Source organism: Podarcis muralis, chromosome 2, assembly GCF_964188315.1.
Source record: "Podarcis muralis chromosome 2, rPodMur119.hap1.1, whole genome shotgun sequence".
Taxonomy (NCBI): domain Eukaryota; kingdom Metazoa; phylum Chordata; class Lepidosauria; order Squamata; family Lacertidae; genus Podarcis; species Podarcis muralis.
Window position 1 is genome coordinate 9,452,613 of NC_135656.1, and position 27,369 is coordinate 9,479,981.

Genomic DNA, 27,369 nt, shown 5'->3' on the forward strand with positions numbered 1-27,369 from the left:
AGACTTGGCGGAGAGGCGGGGGCGAGGAGCCGGGGAGCCAATGGGGGAGGGAGGGGCGGGGTTAGTGCAAGGAGCGGGGCGGGGCCGAGACTTCGAAGAGACGACGGAGCGGACGGTGTCCGGGTGTCCTGAGGGGGGAGAAGGGCGAGGAGCCGCCGCCCGAGGGCGACGGGTTCCCGACGGAGAGGGGCGGGAAGAAGCGGCACAGACCCCCACGGGTAGCAGGCAGTGGGCGACCTCCTTGCCCAGTAGTACGTCGTTGACGTCGTGTATAGCCGAGTTAGGTCTTGGTGTGATTCGGGCAGGTTTCCACAGGGCCGACCCATGACATTTTGGCACCTGAGGCGAACCGCAAAATGGCGCCCCCTTCCTCCCCACCGGGGAAGAAGGGCTGTGTGAAGGTCTACATCAGGAACAAGGGCAGGGAGAAGATCAAGATCTGCCTCAGGATCTTCTGCTGCCCCTGTGGATCCTGCCGCCTCAGGCTGTCACCTCCCCTTACCTCATGGGTGGGCCGGTCCTGGGTTTCCAGTACAGTGGTACCTCGGGTTAAGTACTTAATTCGTTCCGGAGGTCCGTTCTTAACCTGAAACTGTTCTTAACCTGAAGCACCACTTTAACTAATGGGGCCTCCCGCTGCTGCCGTGCCGCCGGAGCACAATTTCTGTTCTCATCCTGAAGCAAAGTTCTTAACTCGAGGTACTATTTCTGGGTTGGCGGAGTCTGTAACCTGAAGTGTATGTAACCCGAGGTACCACTCTATACAAATGTGCTCCCCCCCCCCCCACTCAACCCATGTGCATCTGGAGTCTTCGACACAGCACAGCTCAAAAGAGCCTTGTGCTGCTCCACTGTGTGGGTCACACCCCGGAAACCTCACTTTGGTGCCCTCAGGGAAATTGCTTTGACGCAGAAGTCCAGGGTCCCCACCCAGCAGAATCATGAGTGGAAGGGCACCCAAACAGATGCAGTAGGGCTTCTGGCCTACCACATATTGAAGGAAGTGGGAAGGCACTTACGTAAAGTAAAGGGACCCCTGACCATTAGGTCCAGTCGTGGCCGACTCTGGGGTTGCGGCGCTCGTCTCGCTTTATTGGCCGAGGGAGCCGGCGTACAGCTTCCAAATCATGTGGCCAGCATGACTAAGCCGCTTCTGGCGAACCAGAGCAGTGCACGGAAACGCCGTTTACCTTCCCGCCAGCGTGGTACCTATTTATCTACTTGCACTTTGACATGCTTTCGAACTGGTAGGTTGGCACTTACTGCCATCTAAAGGAGTGGATGAGGGGATACCTGATAACACTTGCTTCCAGAGGTTGGAATGAGCCAAATTGTACCGCTGTCTTGAGAACCCTTTGGGGTTTTGACGGTGCTGATTCAACAGAGGGAGAAAGCTAGATGGGGTAGAAATCTCTCATAAAGGTGAAGTCTCTGTCTATCATAGCCGGACCTTTGTTTATTTCCATCAGGGGTCAAGCAGGGCTCTCCTCGACTCCTGACATAGCCAAATTAGTGTAGCATTTGCCATCTGCCTCTGCCTGTTTGGCAGCAATATTCTAGAAGACTCTGCGTCAGCTCCAACTTCCTTCCCATCCCAGTAGTTTGGAGACGTTTCTGCTGCCTCATCTGTGCCCTAACCTCAGTCCCCACCCAGCTCACTGTAACCCATATTAGCAAGATGCCAGCCGGCTGATAGAGGCAAGCATGGACCCATGGCCTAACCTGTGTGGATTCTTCCACAACAAGCACAGTGTTTTCATTTGTCCCAAACCTCTGAGAATATTATCCTGCTCCCCCTAGGAGTTCACCAGAACTCTTAAGCTGGATGTTAAGCAAAGGAGGTGGGGGGGTGGTTTTTAAGACATAATGCCTGCATTGTTCAAAAATTCATTTTTGTTCTTTAGTTTTCAGAGAATAATGACCAAAGGGGTTGTCTTGAAAAGTGCCTGTACATCAAAATTTACAATAAGTAAAAGGTTCCAGATTCCTCAGTGTATTATAGCACTGCACCAAGCTTAAATGAGATTTGATTTTCATTGGGAGAGTTGCCATTTAGAGGCACAAAAGAATGCCTGCTTTTCACTGTTTTGCACATTTTTTCATGCCAGTTTGCAGACATTGTCCCTCTCCCACATATGAACCAGGCTAAGAGTGAGCCTTTAAATCAACAGAGCAAAGTAGTTCAGGAAGAGAAGGTACAGACAGGTAGATTGTGCCTTATTTCAGATACATGAGATATTAGAAGATTGGCTTAAATGACAAGTAATGGTAATTTAACCATAGATTACCAAAACAATGCCTTATTCGTTTTAACAGTCAGGTGGAATTTTGCTTAACGTTTACATAGTAGGAAGTGGGCTCTTATTTGTGAGATTGGCTGGCTGGCAGTGCTTTAAATGCTTTGTACTGATGTTTAATTTTTCATGTTAAGTGAGTTATTGGAGAGTCATGGCTTGTTTTGTGCTAGATTGAAATGACTGGCATGATTCATACTGGCTTACTTCTTGTTAATTATTGTGCAATTTGCTATGCCCTCTGGCTTCAGCAATAAACTTGTCCTGCTACTGCTTCATTGGTCATGGGGATACAGAACCCAAGTACCTACTCAGAGTAATGGTGATATAAATTTATTGTTACACCTCCTAACAGATTCACTGTTTGGGGTGAAAGAGAAATAACACAATAAGAGTGTTATTTTCTCAAGCATCTACATTTTTTGTATTATTTTACTATCCAGTTTCCTCTGTCACCCCTTTGTTTAAGCTAGACTGGTTTACCCATGAATGTCTCACTCGATGATTGCAAGTTGAAGCAATTATTGGATGGTCCAAACAAAAAGCTTCTCCACCGTTTCAGTGTATGCTTTCAAGTACCTGTCATCCAGTATAGAGAAGTAAAAGGAGGTATGTGCATGTATGAAACAGAAAATTTTCAACCCCTTTGGGACACACTTTCTTTTGAGGTTTGTACATAGCACAGATAATCACTGGGACTTAATAAATGCAAGTAATATAATAAAAATGGGAGGTGAAAAATAAAATTTAGTGCTTTCTCTCTTCTACTCTGTTACCCCTTCTGCCGCAGCTTCCAACTGAGTTGATGCTTCTCCAATTTTAAGATCCAACTTGTGGCCAATGATTTGTTCTAGAATGCTCAACAGTGGAATAAGTTTGGGCGTGGGGGGGGGGGGCTAGGAACTGTCAGTGCTGCTGTGGCTGGCTGCTAGTGCAATTCAGCCTGCCTGCATCACTGCTGACTTTCACTCTACCATATTCAAAATTCTTGCTCAACCAAACGATTTCTCCTGGTGGTTGTGATAGAGGAGATGGAAATCTCTAAAATGTGAGCCAAGGAAGAGGAACTTCAGAATGGAGAAGTGGCAAAGGAAGAGTTAACTGGGGTAAAGAGATAAGAATGCAGAAAAAAGGGGATCTTGGCAAGACAAGAATTTCTATAAAAAGTAGAAATGTAAGTCTCTTCTTACTGTTTGCTCACCAAAAACCTTCCTAGTAATTCTCATCCATTTCAGTTGAGGTTAGTTTCTAATAAGAGCGCTTAGGATCACAGTCTTCAGAGTAACACATTCTATATTCTGATTCCAATTAAACACTTTGATGGCAAACAACTGCATACAGGAAGAAAGTATCAGCAGACTCGGGGTAACTTTGAAGTTTGCAGAAGTACAAAAAAGATTTAGGCAGAAATCCTTTAATCTTGGAGAAACCTCAAGATTGTAATGTCGCTGGGATTAGAGAACCTTGTGTCTGTCCCAGCCCACTGATGACTTTTACCTTTAAAAGGTGGGATTTAAATACAGCAAATATATGACAAAAAGGATTCAAATAATGTACCCCGCAAACTAGCCAAGCTGATGGGCAGTGCAGCTTCTCTGAGGAAAGGTTAGTTTTGATAGAAAGCAGCTATTACTGAGCTTGGAGAGAGTAGTAGCTGGGTGTAAAAGACACAGGAAGGCATGTCGCTGGATACATGGATGTTAGGGAAGTTGAAAGGGAGGCCAGAGAAAAAATGGCATGGACTAGAACTATAGATGGTCAAGAGAGAAGGGCTCAGTTATGGCGTAATGTATGTAACTGATGATGTTCACTTGCCCTCTTCGGGGAAGGGGGTGCTATTCTTACTCTTCTGTTAAATTCATACTGAAATTCAGTAAAATGAACTTTCCAAAAATGAGAGATTAAAGGGAAAGTATGGTAGAGATGTCCAGGAAACGATGGAACACTGAGAAGGGAGGGCATGGGGGAAATTTTCACGCAGGGCAGGAGTGGGTGGGTGCTGTAGATAGTTGACAAGCAGAGGCACACTTGGTCAGGGAGTTGTGGGTGTTAAGAGGGGAAAATGAAAATACAAGTTGAAATCATTGTGATTGTAGCCGATTTATTAATTCTGTTTCACTCATGTTGTAACTGTCACCTTAGTCATCCAAGCTCTCTATTCGCTTTTCTCCAACCAAGCTATGGCTCATCTCAAGAGGCTGGCAAGAAACTTTCCTACTCAAATTAGCATCCATATCTCTGTCCTTGCCAGATACTGCCACCCTCAAACCTTATGAGCCTAAAGCTCTCTCTTCAAGTGCTGAAAAGACTTAGTGGCAACAAAGGGAGAAAGGCATGAGAGGTTCCAGTTAACCAGGCACTCGATCTACAAGAGAGCACATTAACAGCCTTGTTAACAATAATGTGTCATTGGAAGTAATATACTTGAGATTAAGCAAATGATATGTAAGTGAGCAAGATACTATTTGATGCAATTTCCATTAATTAAATTTATGACCCTTACTGCAATTTAAACCATGGTAATGCTCCCTGCATGCTGGCGAATGAGCTGTCAAATACCTCTGAGTCTAGCCAGCTTGAGAGAAATTGATTAAAAAATGATGGGGGGGGCACAATGGACCTGAAAATGGGCCTGGTCCTCTTGCTTAAAAATGGAACAGATCCACTTTTGCTTGCCAGGATTAGATGTCATCTTTGTAGAACAAGTGTCCTCAAAGAACAAAATACAATTTCCCGCAAAAGCACAGATGGCAGGTAGAGGTGGCAAAAGCTACTTCCTTTCACATCTCCAACCTCTAACTATCTCTTGCAACAGCACCTCCAAATATTGGTGGACTGTAGCTCCCATCATCCCTGGCCATTGGTCATACTGGCTAGGGCTGATGGGAACTGGAGTCTAACAACATGTGGAGGGTCACAGCTTCCCCAACCTGGCTCAGAATCCAAAAATGAGTCTTGTCATGTGTACCCATTTCGCAGTACTACACACTGCATTCTACAGCTGCAATAGCCACTGATGCAAGGGAAGAAGGGCATTGATTGAAAAACCCCCAGCAGGAACTAAAGTACTGTTTTCATTAGAGTAAATCCCTCTTTTCTGGAAATGCTTGTTCCTTTAACTGGCTGTGCGGCAACTTTTTGCAGGTCAGAGATGCACCTGTTGAAATTGCCCGTCACACAGCTATTAATGGCACAGGAGCTCTGCCAGGGAAAAAACACACAGGCAAGAACTATAGTTTGTCATCAGTGGAGGCAGATCATAGGGCTAATAGGACATGGCTGAACAATGCAGCATGGAATTTTGTTTTTGTGTGATAGGCTGCTGTTAAAGGCAAAGGAGACTGCATAGTTATCTATCTATTGTGGTATCTGCCTTAAAGCTGTTCAGAAGCTTTCACTTCTGATTTTGATTAGCTATGGTTTAGTGTGCCATCCCAACAGCAAACTGTGATTCTTATATAATCTATGGTTTGTTTAAAGAAGCCAACTTTACATATACATTCAGTATATCTGAATCAGGGCAGAATGTCCATATTCCTTTTGAAAAGCTATTTTAAGACAGAGGTGAGGAACACCTGTCTGCCCTTGGGACACGTGCCAAAAGTGGGCAGGGCCTAACCCAAAAAGGTGTTAAAAGTGAGTGACAAGTCCCACCTCCAGTTCTTAACTAAAAGCAACTTTAAAATTGGCAACCCATGTTGTAGGCAGTAACTTCTTTAAACTCCCTTTAAACTGTATAGTGCTGATGGCAACATTTAGATATATACCATGGCATCAGAACAAGAAATCTCATAGCAGAAACCTATTCCAGTCTTCAGTGCCACCCCTTATGAAGTTCTTAATCTGGCAGAGCAGGAATATTATGATCTAGCTGAAGATCTAAGCAAGGGCTTAACTTGAGGCATTTGCTTTTTCTGTGCTGGTTGGAGAGAGACCACCATGGATCTGTGCCCAAATTCTCTTTACTGGCTTGTGCTTGAAAGTGGGCCAGCTTGCAGCTTTGGCCAAGCAAAGAGGGAACATTTCTTTGTTCCCAGCTCTCCCTCCTAAAAAAGACACAAGTCTATGGAAAACTCAGTTCTAGGAGCTTGTAAGGTGCATTCCTGTCTTCAAAATTATTGGCTACCTCCTTACTTGTACTGGCCCTGAAAACAAAGATCTAGGGAGACTGCATCGCAAACATACCCTCCCACCACCAAAACTTTTCTCTAGAGCTTTAGCACAGCTCCACGAGTCTGGGCAGCAGAACTGCTTACATTACTCTCAGTTTATTTACACAGCCTTCAACACCACGGCACTTTCTTTACTGAAGTGGGCGGGGGAATCCAAGTGAGTCAAACATAACATAGCTACTTCAATGCCGGGCTTATGAAACGGAGTTATGGCACACCCATGACTATTGTTTACAACGTCTAGCAGTGCTGGGGACCTGTGGCCTCCCAGATGTTGTTAGAACCCACCTCCCATCAGCTGTAGCCAGCCTGGCCGATGGTCAGGGGTGGCAGAAGCGGGGTGTCCAACATCTGGAGGGCCACAGATTCCCCACCGCTGTGCTACGTCTCAGAAGTAATTGCTTTGCAATGATAGGTTAGGAGCAGGGGGCAGAAATCAACTCGAGAGTCCTGCTACTGGCTCCTGCTACTGTAACGGGGCTTCCACCCCCTTCCTCGTGCCCCCCAAAATTGGCCCAAGTGTGTCTGTCAGGAAAATTGCCAGAATGGGGTGGGGGGTGGGGATTGTTTCATCTGGCAAACTGCTGGAATGAATTTTTTAGCATCCACAACAGCCTCCCGTTCTGTTTCTCCTCCTTTGAATTCAGGATATTGATTTATGGTAGAAGTATTACCCTTTAAGTGATTTGTTGGCATGAACTATGCCTCCTCTGCAGCCCAAGACAGTCTCTCTTAGACGTGATGTTTGCATGATTCAAATATACAGACTTGTTAGCATTCCCTTGATCATTTAACACCGCTCACTTAGCTACTTTTTATCACTGGGCTAGCTAGCCTGGCATCATCAGCAGGTTTCCAAAACACAGGCACAACTGTAATGAACACCCAAGCTCAGCTGGTTGCCTAGCAACCCCAACAGCAGATTGCCAGGACCAGCTGTGGGTCTTTCAACAAGCAGCAGCTCTGACTGACACAGGTCAGGCTCCTTAGAACTTCCAAAATAGTTTCCAGCCATTTGCTCACCCAGCGCAGGCATACTTGGGTCATGCGTGTCAGATGGATGATTTTAGAATGCAGCCCTTGCTAATCATAGAACTGGAAAATGTGCAGAAAAGGGCAACTAAAAATGATCAATGGGTTGGGGAAAGAAGGCATTTAGGGCTTTTTAGTACAGGAAAGAGAAGCTTTTTGCAGGGAGGGAGGAAGAGAGGAGTTTTCTATATTATGAACGGTTTGAACAGGGGAAGTTCTTGCTTTCTTATAAATCTTTAAAACTTGGGCATATGAAAGTCGATTGGCAGCAGATTCACAGCCACTGGAAGCACTTTTTACATAATGTGTATTAAGAAACTCGCTACTGAAAAGGTGGCGGTGGACACCAGCTTATATGGCCTTTAAAAAAGGAATTAGCTCTGTAATTGTGTTAGATCTGAATTTGTAAAATAGAACATTGTGTTGGTTTTATGTAGGGTTTTATGCTGTTGTTGTTTTTTTTATTTATTTTGAGGTTGCAGATGTTATTCAACTTGTTTTAGGAGGAGTGACCAACAGATTGAGAGCTGAATAGAAACTTCATGTTGAAAAAGAAACTGCCTGTGAGCTTCCAAGAAGCATCTGGGCTGGCCTCTGTAGGAGCCGCTGAACCTTGGCCTGAGCCACCAACACAATTAAATTTTCACTTTCTTGAAAACAGTTCTACTGAGCTGATACTGTATAGAAGGGCCACACTGCAGACTCCCAGAGACACAATGGGAGATAAGCACCATTTATGAAGATGAGAATGCACAAAGGTTCAACACATTGTAATACTGTGGAGTGGAAGCCTGTCTGTGCCTTCCTTAGGATCTACATTGGCTCCCAGTATGTTTCCAAGCACAATTCAAATGTTGGTGTTGACCTTTAAAGCCCTAAACTGCCTTGGCCCTGTATACCTGAAGGAGCATCTCCACCCCCATCATCCAGCCCAGACACTGAGGCCCAGCTCCTTCTGGCAGTTCCCCCACTATGAGAAGTGAAGTTACAGGGAACCAGGCAGAGGGCCTTCTCAGAAGTGGCGCCTGCCCTGTGGAATGCCCTCCCATCAGATGGCAAAGAGATAAACAACGATATGACTTTTAGAAGACATCTGAAGGCAGCCCTTTTAATGGTTGATGTTTAACATTTTGTTGGGAGCTGCCGAGAGTGCCTGGGGCAACTCAGTCAGATGGGTGGCATATAAATATTAAATTATTCTTATTATTCTTTAGTAAATGGGAAACCTGTGCCCTCCCATTGTTGCTGGATTGCAGGCCCCACCATACTTGCTTCCAGGCCATGCTGGCTGGATCTGAAAGGCGTTTGAGTCCAACAACATCTAGAGGGCCAGAGGTCCCCATCCCTGCTTTTGCCTTTCTGGGCTTCAGTTTCCTTGTATTTTAAAAACAGCATTGGCTAGGATAAGTTACAAGCACAGAAGCAACATAAGCACAGTGTTGCCTTAAATTACTAGGGAGCAAATCAATATAAAGGATGTGCTCCATGACCTTAGCAGAACAGTGCTTTTAAAAGGGAGAGAGAAGATTCAAAGGCTGATTCTAGGTCATGTTTTAATTTACTAAAACACAAGGAGCCAAAAAGCTCACCAAAAGCTGAACAACATAAGCTGTATTTATGCAAAACTCTCTGTAATTTGCTGAGATAATGACCACCTCCATTCAGCATCATCAGAAGCAGTAATAGGTATTCCAGGGCTGCATTTCTATCCACACTTACCAAGAGGAAGCCTGATTAAATTCACGGAGATACTGTTAGGTAAACCATTCTAATTAGAAAATAGCAAAAAGAAAACCTCACCAATGCCAGATTTATTGGTAGGACTTGGGTTTTTCAGGAATCAATTGGATGTGCTGAATACAAGTTAAATGCATTCCATGATACTGTGCGGTTCACTGACTAATGATGCAGAAAGGATTGGGGGCCAGTTACCCATAAAACAAAAACAAAATCAAGAAAATGTATACCAATACAGTATTTATTGACTTGCCCCCTCTGAGCTGGACAGATTTGGTTAACAGACGGGCTTCCCCTATCTGCCACAGAACAATCAGGTTGTCGTACACACTGGACTAAACACAGGGGGGAAAGAGAGGAGAGCACATGACAGGCAGCACATCCGGCTCCTTCACATTGCAAAGAGAATGAGGAATGCCACCATCAAGCAGAACAGCCCCATGGCCTCAGAGAGTGCAAAACCCAGGATGGCATAGGAGAAGAGCTGCTGCTTCAGGGAAGGGTTTCTGCAAGGGAAGGAGACAGACAGACAGACAGACAGGATAACCATCAATGGAAAAGTGTGATGAAGCCACAAAAAAAAAGCTAATGTCATTCTAGCTTGCATCAACAAAAGTATAGTGTCCTGATCAAGGGAAGTAGCAGGTCTGCTCTATTCTGTCTTGGACAGGACACACCTAGAGTACCGTGTCCATTTCTGGGCACTGCAGTTTTAAGAAGGATATTGACAAGCTGGAATGTGTGCAGAGGAGGGAGACCAAGATGATCAAGGGTCTGGAAACCAAGCCTTGTGAGGAACAGTTGAGGGAGTTGGGTAAATTTAGCCTGGTAAAGAGGAGACTGAGAGGAGATATGATAGCCATCCTCAAATATCTAAAGGGCTGTCACATGGAGGATGGAACAAGCTTGTTTTCTCCTATTCCAGAGGCTAGGACCTGAACCAATGGATTCTTATATAATCTAGTTGTGATTCCTGCATTGCAGGGGTTGGACTAGATGACCCTTAAGGATCCCTTCCAATGCTACAATTTAAGGTTCTCCTGTAGTCCTACCATCTCCCCAGATACAGGATGTCAAGGGAGTAGCCATCCCTTCCAGCCAAGTACTGTTCAGGTGTGTGGTTGTTGAAAGGTCTAGCAGTATAGCAGGCATAGGCAAACTCGGCCCTCCAGATTTTGGGACTACAACTCCTATCATCCCTAGCTAACAGGACCACTGGTCAGGGATGATGGGAGTTGTAGTCCCAAAATGTCTGGAGGGCCAAGTTTGCCTATGCCTGCAGTATAGTATCAGCCCAGCCAGCTTTATAATTTTAAGTCTGGTGCTTTTTTCCAGGGGGTATTCAAGGGTACACGGTACCGACACTTCTTTCAGTATTATTTAAAAGTGTGGCATTTACTATTACAACTTCATGGTGAGTACTGACACCTATTTTTCTAGGAAAAAAGCACTGATTAAGTCTACAAAATTTACTACCCCACAAAATGTTTACTAGGGTTGCTGCCACACTAGTGCCCTTTAGCACTGTGAAGCCATTGTTCTTCTGGATTCAGCTGGAAATGGAATTAACAGTGATTCAGTACAGCATGTAATATAGTGCTGTATTAATCTGGCAATACCCACCCCAAAGGCCAAAATCCTTCAATTGTATTTACTTAACACAAATGAATTAAATTTCCATTCAGCACAGGGCCCCGCCATTCTCAATTCATAGCTTCCCCTTGTGGCTTTTGCATATTAGTGTTTCCTTTTCAAAACATACATGGCATTACTGATAAATAGTCTTATAAATCAATTCCCTGCAGTGGGCTTAATTACTGGATTCCTCTCTTTTTTCTTTGTGAAACAGCACTATTGTTTTGCATTTTTAGGGAAAACGAAAGCAATGAAGAGGAAGTACTACTCCCCCTATTACTAGTCCCTACAAAAGGATCTGAATAATCACAAGCCAATTTATCAATAATGCCACAGCAACAGGAAAGCAATCAGAAGCAGAACCTACAAGGAGGAAGCTTCTAACTAAAGGCACAGCAACCCTGAAAAATCTCAACAGAACTATGCCAGTTTGCACTGCAAACATGTTTTACATAAGAGGCCCAAATCAGGTCTGAAGAAACAGGAAGACAACAATACTGAGTGCAAGCCGTTGGCAGCAGCACTGCCTGGCTTCTCTGTAAGCAGCGAGTGAACGAAGACTGTAACTCCAGACTTAAAAGCGTGGTGCTCAAAAATCCAAACATACCTGGCATAGCCAATGATAAGACTGCCAAATACGGTCCCGATGCCAGCACCAGAGCCAGCTACACCTACGGTGGCAGCGCCAGCACCAATAAACTTGGCGGCAGTATCAATGTCCCTGGAAACAGTGCTGGTTTGGAACTCCCGGCGCAACACTGGCAAGAGCTCATTGTGAGCACCTGAGAGACAAGGCTGCGAGGAGCAAAAAGAAGAAATGGAGAATAAGATACTTGTTTCGAAGCTGCTTGTAACCTAAATGGCAGCATTCTACTTCCAAGTAAATCAAACTTCAATTTTAACCCTGATTTTTTCAAACACTGCCCCAAAAAACTGGGAGTGGAAATTCTGAATTGGATAATGGCCAACAAGTTGAGGACTGCTTATGGTGCAATACTTGTCTCGGTAGACACAAGTCCTACTGAGTTAAAAGTAGCTTACTCCAGGGCAGGAGCAGCCTATAGTTTTGGGAATCTAGGTCAGCAATGCAGCCACATCTGCACTGCTGCTTCTAGGAAAGTGGTGCCTCATTGTTGTCAATCAATCTTTTCTACAGCTACAGGGGATTTGTGTGTGCTATGGAGTCCCCACAGTTCATGCAGAGAAATACTGAAGTTCAGCACCCGGCATAAGAGGCTCCTCAAGTCTGCAATTTTAGTTTATAATGTTGGGTTTATCTATTCTTTGGTGTGTGGGTGTGGGTGCGCGTGCTTTAAATGTTTTTAACTTTTACTGACAGTTTTAATATATATTTTATAGTCTTTATAAATTTGCAATTTAGTGGTATACAAATTCTGTTAAATAATAATAAAGTAAGTAAATAAAAAGCCAATGTCATGTAGTGGTTAGCTTGTCAGACTAGGATCAGAGAGACGTGGGTTTAAATCCCTGCTCAGCTATGAAGCTTAGCGGGTGAGCTTGGGCCAGCCATCATCTCTTAGCCGAATCTACCTTAGGAGGAGTAATGGGTGAGAGCGGACACAGCAGGATAAAAATGGAATAAATAAATGAGGAGTTGATCTGGAAAGTGTTCCTTGAAGCTACAAAGAGGTGAGGCAGATCCCCACCAACTTAGAAATTTTGTAAACTGGTCAACTGTTTACTTTCTCACTACAGCCCCAAGAGCTTGAATTAGGGTTGTGAGGATACAATGGGATAGTCCAACACAAGCCACCCTGCACTCCCCAGAGGAAAGGTGGTCTAGAAGAATGATAAATACTAGAGTATCAAAAAGGGTTCCTTAGTTACCAGGCAGACACCTTAATTGTACAGCTTAAGAAAAAAACAGCCTTTTCTCTCTTTTGTTCTTTTTTTCATACACACAGACACACAGTGGTACCTCGGGTTACATACGCTTCAGGTTACAGACTCTGCTAACCCAGAAATAGTGCTTCAGGTTAAGAACTTTGCTTCAGGATGAGAACAAAAATCGTGCTCCGGCGGCGCGGCGACAGCAGGAGGCCCCATTAGCTAAAGTGGTGCTTCAGGTTAAGAACAGTTTCAGGTTAAGAACGCACCTCCGAAACGAATTAAGTACGTAACCCAAGGTACCACTGTATGTGCTTATTTGAAATAAATATATATATATATATATGTCTGTATTTGTAACATTTTGCTTATATTTTGTAACAATTATGTTAAATAAACAATAAAATTATCCAAGAAAAAAACACCAGGCCTGTAGTATCATGCCTCCTAGTGACTGAGATCTAAAATAATAAATTGTAGGTCAGATATACAGTTGAGCACTGCTGCTGCACCCATAATCCAAAAGGCCCAGCAGAGCCAGCAGTTCTAGAAAGGATCTCCCTCTTATTTCCTTTTTCTACTCAGCCACTGAGTATTGCCCTAGACAACCTTTGCTGGTTACATCAGCATTATGTTTTTGAGATCCAAGGGTCTCTTTCCCATTGGATGTAGCTGGAAGCTGTACCACACCAAATTTACCTCCTTCGTCCTGACCTCAGGCCTGTTCAGCACAGAGGCAGAGATGGGCCTACAGAGCAGCCGGGAACTGTTCTTTATCTGCAAGAGGGGAAATATACAAGCTGTGAATACATGCAACGAAGAAAAATGCCCACTGACAACAAGGACTTTCTTGCAAACGCATTCTAGTCTGAGACAGTCTGTAACTTAAAGAAGTGATAGTGAAACTATGACTTGAGCACGCCTTCCTTGGTCAGCACAGCAACAATTCTCCCTGGTAAAGAACATATTCTGAAATGGGGCTTGTATCTCATGGATTTAAATTTCAGAACAAAATCAGGTGGCCAGTGGCAGCAGAGAATTGATCGTGTGACTGACTGATTATTTATTTTGTATACCGTCCTTCACCCATAGATGTCAGGGCGGTTCATAACATAAAAATACAAGATAAAAAACACAAAATCCGTAATAAAAATAAGAACTAAAACACTCTCCACCCTCACACATTTAAAAGGTTATCAGATGTTAATCAGCCTAAAGGAGTATAATGAAGGAGGGGACAGCCACTGCAGAAAAGGCACTAGTCTAAACCGTAGTCAACTGGTGGTCTATTAGCCACATGCGACTCCCACCCCAGTTCTACCTTGCCCTCCACCATGTAAAGCATGTTGTTGCTTTCCACATGGCAGGTACCCTGTTCCGTTCCCATGCATCATCCATGCAGTGCATATTCTGCATGCTTTAAAAAAGTTAAAAGTCCTGAGCCTGGCAAGCTGGATAACTTTTACATATACTAAGTTTTCTCAGATTGCCTTAATTTGTTCTGCTTTGGCTAGACATGAAAAGGGGCAGCAACATATGCAAGACAATGGGGAGCATCAGGCCCAAGATCCAAATGTGGCCCACCAAGCCTCTCTGTCTGGCCCTTGGGACTCTCCCTAAGGCCACACCCCTCCCCTAGGCCACTCCCCTTTACCAGCCCTGCTTCACATCCTTGAGTGTTTTTGCCTGGTTGAAATGTGTTCCTTGACCACTGATCATCCTTGCACAGGTGGAGAACAGAGGGGGGTGTGTGAGTGTGTGTGTAGAAACTAGCCTACTGTACAAATTGTTCCCCTGCTCCCTTTTACCTCTGACCATGCCCACCATGAGCATGCGGCCCTCAAAAGGTTGCCCAGTGGCCCTTAGGCTGAAAAGCGTTCCTTATCCCTGCACTAAAAGCTTGGCCACCAGAAATCCTTCTGAGCCCCTAAGGGTTTTGGCAAACATTCCCCGGCACTGAACACTTTGCTAAAATGCACACCAGCAATTAATGCTGGAATTCTGTTCTATTTGTAAATGAAAGCCAAGCTCCTGGCAGCCATTTCTATAAATGGCTGTAAGGTAAAGGTAAAGGTACCCCTGCCCGAAGGCCAGGCGTGACCGACTCTGGGGTTGCGTGCTCATCTCGCTTAAGAGGCCGGGAGCAAGCGCTGTCCGGAGACACTTCTGGGTCACGTGGCCAGCGTGACGAAGCTGCTCTGGCGAGCCAGCACCGGCGCAGCGCACGGAAACGCCGTTACCTGCTCGCTATAAAGCGGTACCTATTTATCTACTTGCACTTAGGGGTGCTTTCGAACTGCTAGGTTGGCAGGAGCCGGGACTGAATGACGGGAGCTCACCCCGCCGCGGGGATTCGAACCGCCTATCGGCAAGTCCTAGGCACTGAGGTTTTACCCACAGCGCCACCCGCGTCCCTCTATAAATGGCTGTACATCAAGCCTTTTACAGCTTCAGGAACCAGCAGAACGCAGAGGCTGGGCTGAAACTCAGCCCTTTCAACTACTTGGGAGCCACTGTAGAGTGGAAGAGACAGCACCTGGGGATGGGACATATTTGCCCCCCCACTACCAAGTGTTAAGGTAAAGGTAAAGGGGACCCCTGACCATTAGGTCCAGTCGTGGCTGACTCTGGGGTTGCGGTGCTCATCTTGCTTTATTGGCCGAGGGAGCCGGTGTACAGCTTCCGGGTCATGTGGCCAGCATGACTAAGCCGCTTCTGGCAAACCAGAGCAGTGCACAGAAACGCCATTTACCTTCCCGCCGGAGTGGTACCTATTTATCTACTTGCACTTTGACATGCTTTCGAACTGCTAGGTTGGCAGGAGCAGGGACCGAGCAACGGGAGCTCACCCCATCATGGGGATTCGAACCCCCAACCTTCTGATCGGCAAGTCCTAGGCTCTGGTTTAACCCACAGTGCCACCCACGTCCCTACTAAATGTTAACCAGGTGGAATTTCCTGGTGGTCATTTGGAGGAAGCCAATGGAGTGGAATAGACACCAGATTTCCCTGCCTGGGCACCCATTTTTGAAGGAGGTTTCAGTGCGGAGAAGGAAATGCCATCATCTTGAATGATTTCATGAAAACCACTCGACGTTTGCCTGAAGTAAGATTCTCAGAAAGTTGTATTCTTCAGCAAACACCTCAGATTCAAGGGAGGCTTCTACAGGACACTTTGCCTTGTGCTGACAGGCATTTGGACAGCACCAGTGACAGGATGTTTGTACTCCAACTATATTTTTAACATGTTTGTATTTTTACTCTGCTTGAAAATTGCTTTGGGAGTTTTTGTAATGGGAAGTGATATATAATTATAAAGCACTGAGGTTTTTTCTACAATCAAGCATTATATAAATCTTATGAAATAGAACAATAAACTATGTTGTGTGGCCCAATAGCTTGCACTTTGTCCTCTTCCTGCCAATGCTGCAGAGAGGAAGGCACCTTGCCCTTTCTCCACCCATTTCACACCTGGGATGTGATGCTACCTGGTCATTCTGTATTTGCCAAATGTGTGGGACTCAAAGTATGATCTTCAGTAAAGCGATGAGGGAACAGCCCCCATGATTCAGACACCAACCAAGGGAGCAGATTAAGGCCTTTCAGGCAGCATGACCTCCAGCCACCAATTACTTACTGGGTCAAGCCCCAAATAAAAGGATTGCTTAAGGGATTCTGTTTTGGGGGGGGGGGAGTTATTGCTGTTATTGATATTACTTTTTTGTATCTTTATTAGGATTCATGTGTAAGCTGTTCAATTTGGTTATGTACTTTTTGGATGTTTTATTTATTGTTTGACATTTGTTGTGCTTGAATCATGTGTCTTTTCATGTGGTAAGCCACCCTGAGAATGGTTTTAACTGTGGAAAGGCGGCATACAACTAAAATGATGTTTGCACGGTATTGCTATTTTCAGTTTTGCCCACCTCTCGTTATGTGTAGCAACTTCCAGTGGTCTGCTAGGGAGGGAGGGGGGAAAAGGACCCCCTAGTTCTACTGCATTCTGTCCCTTACAGTGGTGCTGGGAATATGACATGACAATGGCAGTGAAAGCCATATTCTGACCTGGGCTGCTGGGGGGCAGCGGGGGGAGAGAGAGACAGGGGCAGAGCAGAACAGAAAGGAGTGGCGTGTTTCATTTTAGAATTGCATGGTCCAGCATGCAACTTAAAAAATGAGTGCTAATGTGTCTTCATGCCTTGTTTTGCTTTCAATTCACAAAAGAACAAGGAAGGAGGGAAAACCAGCTGTCTTAAGAACAGAGGGACAGGAACTAAGAGCTCTGCCAAGCTCCATCCATCATTAAATGCCTCTCCAACACACTTTGATTTATAGTTCTACGGAAAAAGCTGCCATCATGTTTTCAGATGTTTTTCTTTGCAATCATGAGAACTAGCAACATGCGCCTCCTTTTTCAAATGAAAGATAAAATGGCAACAGAAACTAAAAGAACCTGTGGAAGCTTTTGCATTACAGATTCGTCTATTTTCCATACACGATGGCAAAGTTACAGTTATGCAGGTTATTAATCCTTTTTAACCTACTTGCCAACATAGGCAAATACTTGACTTGTGATTTGAAACAATGCATTACTGAAAAATACAAGACACATCTGAAGTTACTCACAAGGGCGGGAGCAGAGACGAACTTTGCACAGGTATACATATTCAGGGACGTTGGGGGTGGCCACACTCAACAGCTGGAAAAGAACCAAACAACATGGCATTAGGAGAAAGTGTGCCTACAACTTCTATTACTTGCTACCAATAGAAGCCCACAAGGCTTTTAAGATGTGTGGCAGTTAATTAGTGGAAGACTACAAAAACCGATGCACAGCCATATTAAGTGGAAGAGAGTCCATTAATTCAGGCAACCATGCAAAAACATATGAGTAATATGGCCCCTGCACAGCACAATAATTTAGTTCTTCAGCACAAGCATGGCTTGTGTTTGGCTGACCAAACATTTGGGGCACCCCCAGTGGCGTAGCGTGGGTTGTCAGCACCCGGGGCAAGGCAAGTAATTTGTGCCCCCTAACCCATGGATTTGCGCCCCCTAACCTGTGGATTTGCCCTAACCCCAGATGTTGCGCCCGGTGCGACCAGCCCCCCCTGCACCCCCCACGCTACGCCACTGGGCACCCCAATTCGGAAGGAAGGAGATGCTAAAGGTTTGGTGCTGCCTCTTCTAGATTTGATCCTGGTGCCCTAAACTCCCCACATAACACACTTAAGAGGCCTATGTTTTATTTTGCATTTATATCATACCCTGTCCCGAAACAGCTCAGAATAGACAGTACTGTGATATTTATAAGATAGGACAAGTGCAATTCTTAAAAAAAGAAATAAAATATACTACTAGAATAAACTTTGCATAAATATCATTTGCTTAAGCAAGGTGTGCTGTATATCACCTCTGGAAGATGGCAAAATATTTAGAGGCCCTTGAAGAGAGAACTACAAAAGAATTGCCATAAAAGGCTCTCTGTGTTCCTGTTAATCAAAGTTGCACACAAATAGTATAGTTGAGGTGTTCTCTGATAAACCTGGGCTGCATCTATCAAATCAGCTGCATGTAAGCAACTGATCCATGCAATTTGCCTTGCAGATGACTATCCTGGCATGATTATCAGGGGGGAGGGAGGAAATGGTATGTTGTTGTTGTTTAGTCGTGTCCGACTCTTTGTGACCCCATGGACCAGAGCACGCCAGGCACTCCTGTCATCCACTGCCTCCTGCAGTTTGGTCAAACTCATGCTGGTAGCTTCGAGAACACTGTCCAACTATCTTGCCCTCTGTCGTCCCCTTCTCTCTTTCCCAACATCAGGGTCATTTCCTGTGTCCCCTTCATGGATCACTGCCTTGCCGTGGCGAAGGGGCTTGAATAACTCAGAGAAGCTATGAGCTATGCCGTGCAGGGCCACCCAAGATGGACAGGTCATAGTGGAGATTTTAGACCAAACGAGATCCACCTGGAGGGGGAACCGGCAAGCCACTCCAGTGTCCCTGCCAAGAAAACTCCATGGACACAGGAAATGGTATATTTACATTAAATGCCCGCCCCACAACACTTGGATCAGCGACCACCACTTTGGCTAGCCAACAATTTCGACCCTCCTGTCTGTACAGTGGTACCTCGGGTTAAGTACTTAATTCGTTCTGGAGGTCCGTACTTAACCTGAAACTGTTCTTAACCTGAAGCACCACTTTAGCTAATGGGGCCTCCTGCTGCCGCAGGAGCACAATTTCTGTTCTCATCCTGAAGCAAAGTTCTTATCCTGAAGCACTATATCTGGGTTAGTGGAGTCTGTAACCTGAAGCGTCTGTAACCCGAGGTACCACTGTACAGCGCATCAGATTTATTTCCATTCTCTCAATAGGGGCGGCAGCCTTAGAACCAGCACCTTGAGGACTAGCACCTTTCCTGGAGCTAAGCTTTTAGGCGGCCGATGGCCTGCTTCCTCGGATGCACGACATTTGCAGTGCCTCCACGGCTAGGGCAGATCCGCTCAGGCCATAGGCGACCCCAGCTCCGGACCCTCCCCAGGCTGCCGTGGGAAGGAAGCTCCTTGAACTCCACGCCCCGCCCAAGAACGTTCCCAAGGGTGGCTCCGCCCACCGCAGGCTCCTCCCCCTCGAACCCCGCCAATAGGGCGCACGTCCCGGTCAAACCCCCTTATAACTCCTCCGAAGGCCTCGGAGCATGAGGGGGGGAGGGAAAGGGAAAGGCCCGGGAAGGGGGAGGCCGAGGCCGGGCGAACCCGGCGAAGGGAGAACCTTCCTAGGCCGCCCCGGCCGGGACTCCGCGACCCTACCTGCTGCTCAGGGGAAGACCGCGAGAGAAGGGCCCCCAGTCGCGCATGCGCCAGCGGAAGGCGGAATGACGCCACATCCGCCCGGCGCCCGGAAAAGAGTTGTAGTTGAACGAGCGTGGCGGCTAGAGCGCCCAATAACGGTTTTTTTTCCTCCCCTCGCGCCATCTGCTGGTCCGGGGTGGTACTGCATTCGCTTCCTCGCTGCTTTCTCCCTTTACTCGGGGGCGATGCTGTCGGGAGTGGGTTTGTGTGTATATGGCGCTCTTGGCCGGAGTTCCGGACGCTGCTTGATTTTAAGCACGGTTACTTAAGCCCGACCGACGGCCACCTTGGGCGGTGCTTGCATGGAGAGACTGGGGGACAGATCGTAGCTGTCAACGTTTCCCCCCTTTTAAGGGAAATTCATAGGATTCCTCGCAAGAAAAGGGGAAAGTTGACAGCTATGGGACAGATGTACCCTATTTGTTACTGCGGTGCAATACTACCTGCAAACTTGGGCGGCTTTTAATCATAGCTGTCAACGTTTCCCCCCTTTTAAGGGAAATTCCCTTATTCCGAATAGGATTCCTCGCAAGAAAAGGGAAAAGTTGTCAGCTATGCTTTTAATACAGGCGCGGTGGCATCATCGCGGACGTCCCCCAGTCGTGCTTTAATTTGAGACGTGGCTCAAGAGTTAAATCCTGTTTTGTGCGTCAGAATTCGTACCTGAGACATCTACCTTTACAGTCACACCTCGGGTTGAATGGTGCTTCAGGTTGAGCACTTTCGCGTTGCGGGTTTCACCGCTCGCGCATGCGCAGACGCTCAAAATGACGCCACGTGCATGCGCGGAAGTAGCAAAACGCGACCCGCGCATGCGCAGACGCACCATCGTGTCTTATGTTCCATTCAGGATGCGAATGGCTCCGGAACGGATCCCGTTCGCAACCCGAGGTACCACTGTATTTCTATTCTGCGTTTCCTTTAAGGCACCACGCACGGTTCTCCACCTCACCCCCTTTATCCTCCCAACAGCCTTGCAAGGGAGGCCAGACTGAGCGAGACCAGCCCAGTGCCAGCCACCCCACGAACCTCGTAGCCGACCGGAGATTTGAACAGGGGTCTCCCCAGTCCCAGCCCGACAGCTTCTAGTGATGCCGGAGCTCGCCATGAACGCCTCCCTTCTTCAATTACAGTGGTACCTCGGGTTACATACGCTTCAGGTTACATACGCTTCAGGTTACAGACTCCACTAACCCAGAAATAGTGCTTCGGGTTAAGAACTTTGCTTCAGGATGAGAACAGAAATCGTGCTCCGGCGGTGCGGCCGCAGCAGGAGGCCCCATTAGCTAAAGTGGTGCTTCAGGTTAAGAACAGTGTCAGGTTAAGTACAGGCCTCCGGAACGAATTAAGTACTTAACCTGAGGTACCACTGTATAATGGCACGGGCGCCCACCTGAGAGGTGCCAGAACTGGGGGGGGGGGGAGAGCCCTAGACACCCCTATTTTCATCGGAGGAATGTTGGAGAGTATGCCCTCCAAGAGGGAGCAAGACGCCCAATGAAGGCTTTCTGATCTAGTGAAAGTGTGATGCCAATACTCCCTGTCCCCTGATGTTGCTTGCAAATCAGGAGCATCAGTGGGTCTCTCCGGTTGCCTGTCTTCTGCACCCCTCTGCCATCCTGGGGGGGGGGGGCTCTGCCCTCCGCCTGCTGCCAGTCCTGACAAAACCCTGCCTGTAATCGGCTTGGGGAAGAAGGGGCGCTTGTAAATCAAGCAGGCAGCTTTAGTGTCTCTCTGGAAGGAGCCAACTCCTCCGCAAGGCAGGCAGGCCCAGGTGGGCGATAAAACGGCGCGGTCGGCCCGGGGAGCAATTTGCTGGGCCCCGAGCCGAGGTGCACCATCCGCCGCACCCGCAAGCCCCTGCAAGGCCATAATTCAGCGCCTGGACCTGCACGCTTTAATTATCACTGCAGCGGAATTTCAATGGGGGCCGATCCATCTTGCGGCTTGCTGGAGAGCGATTTATACACCCGCGTGCTATTTCATCTGCGGAGCCCCAATCTGCATTTTTATGGGCCGGCTTGGAGCGTCTTCCCTCGCCAGCCTTGGCGGCGGAGGGGAGCGTGTTTGTGTGCATGTATAAAGCAGTGTCTGGGTTTTTTTGGCCGTGCAGTAAAGTTCAGGAGAGATGCGCCTGTACTCTGTACCGAAGAGGAAATGGCTCGCCTTCCATCCCACATTAGGGCTGGTGCCATGGCGGCAGGAGGAGTGTGTTTTCATGTATAAGAGTGACATACCCTCTAGCATTTCCCCGGTGAAAATAGGGACGTCCTATTCCAGAATAATAATAATAATTTTATTATGTATGCCCACACAGCAGGCGGTGGCGCTGTGGGTTAAACCACAGAGCCTAGGACGTGCCAATCAGAAGGTCGGTGGTTTGAATCCCCGCGGCGGGGTGAGCTCCCGTTGCTTGGTCCCTGCTCCTGCCAACCTAGCAGTTTGAAAGCCTGTCAAAGTGCAAGTAGATAAATAGGTACCAATCCGGCAGGAAGGTAAACGGTGTTTCTGTGCGCTGCTCTGGTTCGCCAGAAGCGGCTTAGTCATGCTGGCCACATGACCTGGAAGCTGTACACCGGCTCCCTCGGCCAATAAAGCGAGATGAGCGCTGCAACCCCAGAGTCGGCCACGACTGGACCTAATGGTCAGGGGTCCCTTTACCTTTACCTTATGTATGCCCCACTCATCTGACTGTGTTGCCCCAGCCACTCTGGGGGGCTTCCAACATATATAAAAACATAACAAAGCATTAAACATGGAAAAACTTCCCTATACAGGACTGCCTTCTGATGTCTTCTAAAGGTTGTATAGTTCCTTATCTCTTTGGCTCGGGGGACACTTAACTCTATACCCTCCAACATTTCTCTGATGAAAACAGGGATGTCCAAAGGAAAAGCGGGACATTCCAGGATCAAATCAGAAACTGGGACAGCTTCCGTAAATCCGGGACTATCCCTGGAAAATAGGGACATTTGGAGGGTATGGAGTGATGAGAGGAAATGCTTCACACACAGAGAGCCATGGCAATCCATACAATTTTGTGCATGGGACAGGGGAAATCCATGGAATCCATGGCTCTATAAAAACTGGTTGCTGAGGTTCCCTTGCACTAGACCATGGGAAGGCAAACTAAGGCCCGGGGGCTGGATCCGGCCCAATCGCCTTCTAAATCCGGCCCGTGGACGGTCCAGGAATCAGCATGTTTTTACATGAGTAGACTGTGTCCTTTTATTTAAAATGCATCTGTCAGGGAACTGCCATCGGAGCCAGAGGGAGAGGGAGGGCTCCAGAGGGATTCCGGAGAGCGTCCCGGGAGGGAGAGAAGCAGCACATCTTCTGGGGAAGGAAATCAGCGTAGCTCCAGTGGAGAAGGGGGGCAGATGGGGGAATCGGCGAGCTGGCTCCTAGACTCCTTGCCGGGGACCAGCGGGGAGAGCACGGGTCCTCCGATGCCCACACCCTCCCTGTGCAGAAGGCTTCCGCGCAGGGAAAGTAGGCGGAGACTAGGCGTCAAAGAGCTTCTTTGCTGGAAGAAGTTCAAGAAACGCCCACTGACGGATTCTGCCAGCGATTGAGACAGCCACAGGCGAGTGGCTGTCCAGACAGAAAGGGTTCACTCAGGCAACCAGCCAGGTGTGGCGCCGATTTATGCACAAGCAACCCCTAGAACCATTACAGCATCTCTGGGTTATTTGTGGGGCATAGGAATTTATTCATTTCCCCCCCAAAAAAATATAGTCCGGCCCCCCACAAGGTCTGAGGGACAGTGGACCGGCCCCCTGCTGAAAAAGTTTGCTGACCCCTGCACTAGAGCATGACCAAGAAATGTACCAGGACTGAGATGTGGAAATGGGATGCTGCGGAATTCGATTTCTGTGAATTCTGATGCGGACTGACCTGACCTGTGCTTCTCCGACCGGGAATGGGGAAGCTTTTGCAACCCAAGGGCTGCATTCCCTTCTGACTAACCTTCTGGGTGCAATATTCCAATAAAGGCAAAATGGGCAGAGCCACAAACACACGTTTTGCCTTTCTACCATAGATAACAAATGCACCCCTCTCTTTCTCCTCCTTCCAAACAAGCAGGTGGTGTCAGAGTTCAAGGCCACAGTCCAGACATGCAAAAATGCACAGGTGCAAAGCAGGGCAATTGGAGGGCGTGGTCTGTGGTGAGGGGGTGTGGTTTGTTTTTCAATTTTTATTTATTTATTTTATAACACAAATAAACAGCACAAACAGGAAAACAAACAATAGAAACAGATTCTTGTCTTACCCTTATTTTTTCTAAACATTGTTAGGTGGGCTTCCCCAAATCCCCCCCATCTGATTTTCATTTTACTTCATCTTTAGCAGTATCATAATTTCTAACTATTTTTTTTATCACACTTACTTTACCCATAAAAATATTCACATTTTATCACTTGCAAATATTACTATTTTAAAATACACTATCTTCTACTTCTAACCCTACAGCCTAAATCCACTTCCAAAGCTATTATAAAATTTAAATATTAACATATTTTTTTCAAATATTCCTTAAACTTCTTCCAATCTTCTTCCGCCGTCTCTTCTCTCTGGTCTTGGAGTCTCCCGGTCAAGTTCCATATAGTCCATCATCTTCATCTGCCATTCTTCGATAGTTAGTAAATCTTGTTTCTTCCAGTTCTTCGCTAGCAATATTCTCGCAGCTGTTGTGGCATACAGAAAAAAAGTAACATCCTTTTTGGGGATTTCACCCTCCACTATACCAAGTAAAATGGCTTTTTAATAAATGTGTTTTTCAACATTTTTTTCAGTTCATTATAAATCCTTTCCCAGAAGTCTTTTACCTTGGGGCACAAGAGGGTGTGGTTTGTGGAGCTCTCCAAGGCCCTGACAAAGGCATGGAGGACTGCATTTGACCCCAGGTCCTGAAGTTTCTCACCCCTGTCCTAGACTGATAGGTGGATTAGAACATAGGTATCCTTCAAACTTCACACCTCTAAATTTTATAAAACAATTCAAACATGTATCAAAAATTGTTAAAATGCGCATTTTAGGATAAAATCATATTCAGGAATGTATAGATTGGTATAGATTTTTTATTTTATTTATTAATTACCTGCCCTTCACCCTAAAGTCCATGGCAGCTGACAGCATTAAAGCACAATATTAAAAGCTGTTTAACATGACTTATGATCACAAAATTAATACATGATAAAAATATGAATTTAAATACAAATTTTCTTGTGATTTTTTAAAAATAAAGTTGCCAATTAATGCAGAACATGTGCATGTGTGAAATAGACATGGACCAAAAATGGATTGGTCCATCCATCTCTGGATATGAAGTTTTGAGTGCGGGACAAAGAAAACAGAGAGGAGTTGAGCTTAGCACAAAGTAAACCTGTCTCTTGCCCAAGACTTTGGAGACACTGCTGCAGTGTTGCTTGGCCCGAGAATCTGCTCACTTGCCTGATCATGGAATATTTTGAAGGTTTCAGCTGATTATTCATCCTGCAGAGCAAGCAAACTGCTTTCCTCTCATAAGCCATCTTGCTGGTCCATCCAGCACAGGGCGACTGGTCCCAGCAAAAACCTTTGAAGTGCTTTCAGATGCCATTCATCTACATTCATTCAGTCGTGGTTTTTTATATTGCCCTTCCTCCAAATGGAGCACAGGGCGTCTGACAACAGAAATTGAAGGAAAGAAAACAATACAATGATATAACCACTGTTAAAACCCACAAGGTACCAATAAAATTTTAACAGAGTTCAGCGGCGACACCTTCTGTAGCGCCACCTGCTAAAAGCCAATTTCCCTCTATGATCCGTAAACCTGGACAAGTAAAAATGGCTGTAGCCTTTGCTCCAGTGTTTCTACCACAAGGGCTGACCTGGCTGTTTATTAACAGAGCAAAACGGTCTTATTGTTGTTGATTTGCAGTAGCATATACGTGGGACGCGGGTGGCACTGTGGGTTAAACCACAGAGCCTAGGACCTGCCGATCAGAAGGTCAGCGGTTCGAATCCCCGCGACGGGGTGAGCTCCCGTTGCTCGGTCCCTGCTCCTGCCAACCTAGCAGTTCAAAAGCACGTCAAGTGCAAGTAGATAAATAGGTACCGCTCCGGCGGGAAGGTTAGCCAGAAGCAGCTTAGTCATGCTGGCCACATGACCCGGAAGCGGTATGCCGGCTCCCTCGGCCAATAAAGCGAGATGAGCGCCGCAACCCCAGAGTTGGCCACGACTGGACCTAATGGTCAAGTGGGTCCCTTTACCTTTATACGTGGTCTTTAAAAAGAATGAGAGGCCAGGTCCCTGCCCCAAAGAGCTTCCCATCGAGAGCAGGGATGGGAATGCTTAGGAGTTGATGGTTGCTGAATTCCAACTCCTATCAGCCCCAGAAAACATGGCCAGTGGTCCAGGGATGATGGGAGTTGCAGTTCAGCAACACTGGTGGGTGGGTGTGCAAAGGTTCCCCACTTCTAGACTAGAGATAGACAGAAGGGATACACCAGAGGAAATGGAGGGGAATGGAGGTAGCCATCATTTTAGTTATACACTACAGCAGAATATGGGGAATAACGGGTGTGGGTGCCATAGGCTTCACAGAAAAATTGGGTTTTGAGGAGAGATCTGAAGTTAGAAAGAGAGACGGGTTCATATGGGTGGTCTGGGAGGCAGTTCTGAGCCGAAGAGGGAGCAAGCAGGTAAGGACAGAGTCGCTTGAGGGAGCAATAAGTGATAGCATATGGAGTTTTTATGCATCAGCAGAAGCCTGAACTGTGCACCAAAATACCTCAAAGGAACTTGATTACCTTTGGAAGCAATCACACTGAGACTCTTAGTACAGAAAATGAGGGAGTTACTGTATTTTTTTGCTCTATAAGACTCACTTTTCCCCTCCTAAAAAGTAAGGGGAAATGTGTGTGCGTCTTATGAAGCGAATGCAGGCTGCGCAGCTATCCCAGAAGCCAGAACAGCAAGAGGGATTGCTGCTTGCTGTTCTGGCTTCTGAGATTCAGAATATTTTTTTTCTTGTTTTCCTCCTCCAAAAACTAGGTGCGTCTTGTGGTCTGGTGCGTCTTATAGAGCGAAAAATACGGTAAGTTTATTATAGGAAATACATGCCTGTTTGTAAAGAGTTCCTAGTTTTGCCTAGGTTGGAGTTGCGAGGTGCCATATTTGGAACTTGACCTCAGCAGAGACACACAATGTGTCTCCTCTTCTGTGTCACAACACGAGAGAAGGAGCAGGAAATGAGGTCAGCAAGCTGAAGAGGCATCATAGAATCATTTAATTCCAACCCCCCGTAATGCCGGAATCTGAACTAAAGCATCCATGGCCATCCAACCTCTGCTTAAAAACCTCAAATGAAGGAGAGTCTAAACCATGGGTAGGCAAACTAAGGCCCAGGGGCTGGATCCTGCCTAATTGCCTTCTAAATCCAGCCATTGGGAATCAGTCTGGGAATCAGTGTGTTTTTACATGAGTCGAATGTGTCCTTTTATTTAAAATGTGTGGGGCATAGGAATTCATTCATCCCCCCCAAAAAAAATAGTCCGGCCCCCCACAAGGTCTGAGGGACAGTGGACTGGCCCCCTGCTGAAAAAGTTCCTTCAAATGTTCCTCATAAGGCTTGGTTTCCAGACCCTGGATCATCTTAGTCGCCCTCCTCTGCACATGACCCAGCTTGTTAATATCCTTCCAAGAACTGGACAGAGTACTCCAGGTAAGGCCTGACCAAGGCAGAATAGAGTAGTACTATTACTTCCCTTGATCTGGACACTACTGATGCAGCTTAGAATAGCATTA

General features: G+C 46.5%; 1 protein-coding gene and 2 long non-coding RNA genes across 6 annotated transcripts in view; 1 reads left to right on the forward strand and 2 right to left on the reverse strand.

The window, feature by feature from the left end:
* The first annotated feature begins 57 nt into the window (after positions 1–57).
* On the forward strand, positions 58–11,481 carry LOC114593057 (uncharacterized). The gene is made up of 3 exons (XR_013391747.1): positions 58–699; positions 2,768–2,903; positions 11,107–11,481. It is a non-coding gene; the product is annotated as an uncharacterized LOC114593057 (long non-coding RNA).
* Positions 9,459–19,625, reverse strand: ATP5MC2 (ATP synthase membrane subunit c locus 2). Of its 2 annotated transcripts, none has more exons than XM_028721574.2 (5): positions 19,533–19,625; positions 17,345–17,417; positions 13,418–13,495; positions 11,478–11,665; positions 9,459–9,741 (listed from the first exon to the last, which is right to left on the reverse strand). In XM_028721574.2, the coding sequence occupies exons 2-5, from the start codon at positions 17,381–17,383 to the stop codon at positions 9,627–9,629; spliced, it is 420 nt and encodes a 139-aa protein (XP_028577407.2). In that variant the 5' UTR covers positions 17,384–17,417; positions 19,533–19,625; the 3' UTR covers positions 9,459–9,626. The 2 variants fall into 2 exon arrangements, with proteins under 2 accessions (XP_028577407.2, XP_077779978.1); XM_077923852.1 differs by lacking the exon at positions 19,533–19,625 and adding an exon at positions 19,122–19,145.
* A 5,004-nt stretch (positions 19,626–24,629) lies between these two features.
* LOC114593058 (uncharacterized) overlaps positions 24,630–27,369 on the reverse strand; it is a 39,593-nt gene continuing 36,853 nt past the window's right edge. For 2 of the 3 annotated variants that reach the window (XR_013391748.1, XR_013391749.1), the window contains exon 5: positions 24,631–25,240. This is a non-coding gene — a long non-coding RNA (uncharacterized LOC114593058). Of the gene's footprint in view, positions 25,241–27,369 lie in introns of all 3 variants that reach the window. The other variant, XR_013391750.1, reaches the window with a different exon arrangement.